Source organism: Cariama cristata, unplaced genomic scaffold (assembly GCF_000690535.1).
Source record: "Cariama cristata isolate BGI_N322 unplaced genomic scaffold, ASM69053v1 scaffold39148, whole genome shotgun sequence".
NCBI classification, from domain to species: Eukaryota; Metazoa; Chordata; class Aves; order Cariamiformes; family Cariamidae; genus Cariama; species Cariama cristata.
In genome coordinates, this window is record NW_009633582.1 from 22120 (window position 1) to 23278 (window position 1159).

The window sequence follows — 1159 nt, forward strand, 5'->3', positions numbered from 1 at the left end:
TCTTCAGCACCGCTCGCTTGGTGTTGCCTTGCTGGGCTCTGTAGGCGACCTGCAGTGTGGAAACCTTTTCTTAAGTATGGTCACACACCCCAGCTGGTTGAGGCTCTTCACAAATTAACTGTTAGTGTTCCTGCTAAAGTTGCTAGGCAATATCCCAGCAGTCTAACAAATTCATATGCCGTAGGCAACAGGAACAATTGCTAGATAAATCACACTCCTGCAGGGAAGACTTAGAACCCTCATCTTCCAGCCCCAAAACCAGACGTGTCATCTGCTTAGTGGAAATGTACTGACTTGGTCGGAGCCCGGCACTCCGCTGCATCCCACCAGTTGCCTGAGCTCTCCCCAGCTACTCTCTGTAACTCCCGGGGAGAGGAAGGCATCAAAGTCCTGGGCTAGGCTGGCATCTAGCTCTGGCTCTCCCTCAGCCTTGTAGCTAATCCATGTTGTATTTGGAGTCAGGGAACAAGCAAGCGGTGATGGATCTGATCTGCCTGCAAATTGCTGCTTAACCTCCTGCAAGAGGCCGAGCATTTTCATCTCGCCACGTACCCAGGGACCTCAAGGCCGTGCCCTGCTGAAGTTGGTACTGCAATCTACTGCCTTGGTAGCCAGGGAGAAGCTGGGAATGCGACTGCAATCTACTTGTTTGTCCTGGAGATAATAAGCCCCTGCAGGTTAGTAATAGGTCTGCTTACCTCGCTGACTCACTGGTGCGCTACTGTCCTGTCATCTGGGAAGGGAACACCTGCACATCGGGGTCTGAACCTTAAGTGATTTAATTATGCCAGAAATACTAACCTGAAACCACAGCTGAATTATGTATTTGTGGATAATTATTGCTTTCTATCATCAGACTGAAAGATTCATAATTTCTGGAGGATTCAAATGGCTTTTAATTATTGCAGAGGATCTGCAGAATAAAGCAGGAGGAGAGTTATTCCCCTCTCGGCTGCCATGGCAGGACTCACCGCTCTTGTCACCGAGAGGAATCTGTCATAGCTAATCAGGACGATGTTGAAGACCGAAGAGGTGCAGAGGAGGTAATCAACCACCAGCCAGAGTTTGCAGAGGCTTCTCCCGAAGATCCATCTCCCCGTCAGCACATAGGGCACGTACAAGGGAATGCAGAAGGCACCTGCGACCGGAGGGGCCGGTT

General features: G+C 50.3%; 1 protein-coding gene across 1 annotated transcript in view; it reads right to left on the reverse strand.

Moving 5' to 3' along the window:
- Window positions 1-1151, reverse strand: part of HRH3 (histamine receptor H3) — a gene marked incomplete at its 5' end in the record, with an annotated part of 1968 nt that extends 817 nt beyond the window's left edge. Inside the window, 2 exon segments of the mRNA XM_009706810.1 lie at window positions 1-49; window positions 972-1151. The exon segment at window positions 1-49 is cut by the window's left edge and continues 15 nt beyond it. Coding sequence (XP_009705112.1) covers window positions 1-49; window positions 972-1151 — 229 coding nt within the window.
- Between the last annotated feature and the right edge of the window lie 8 nt (window positions 1152-1159).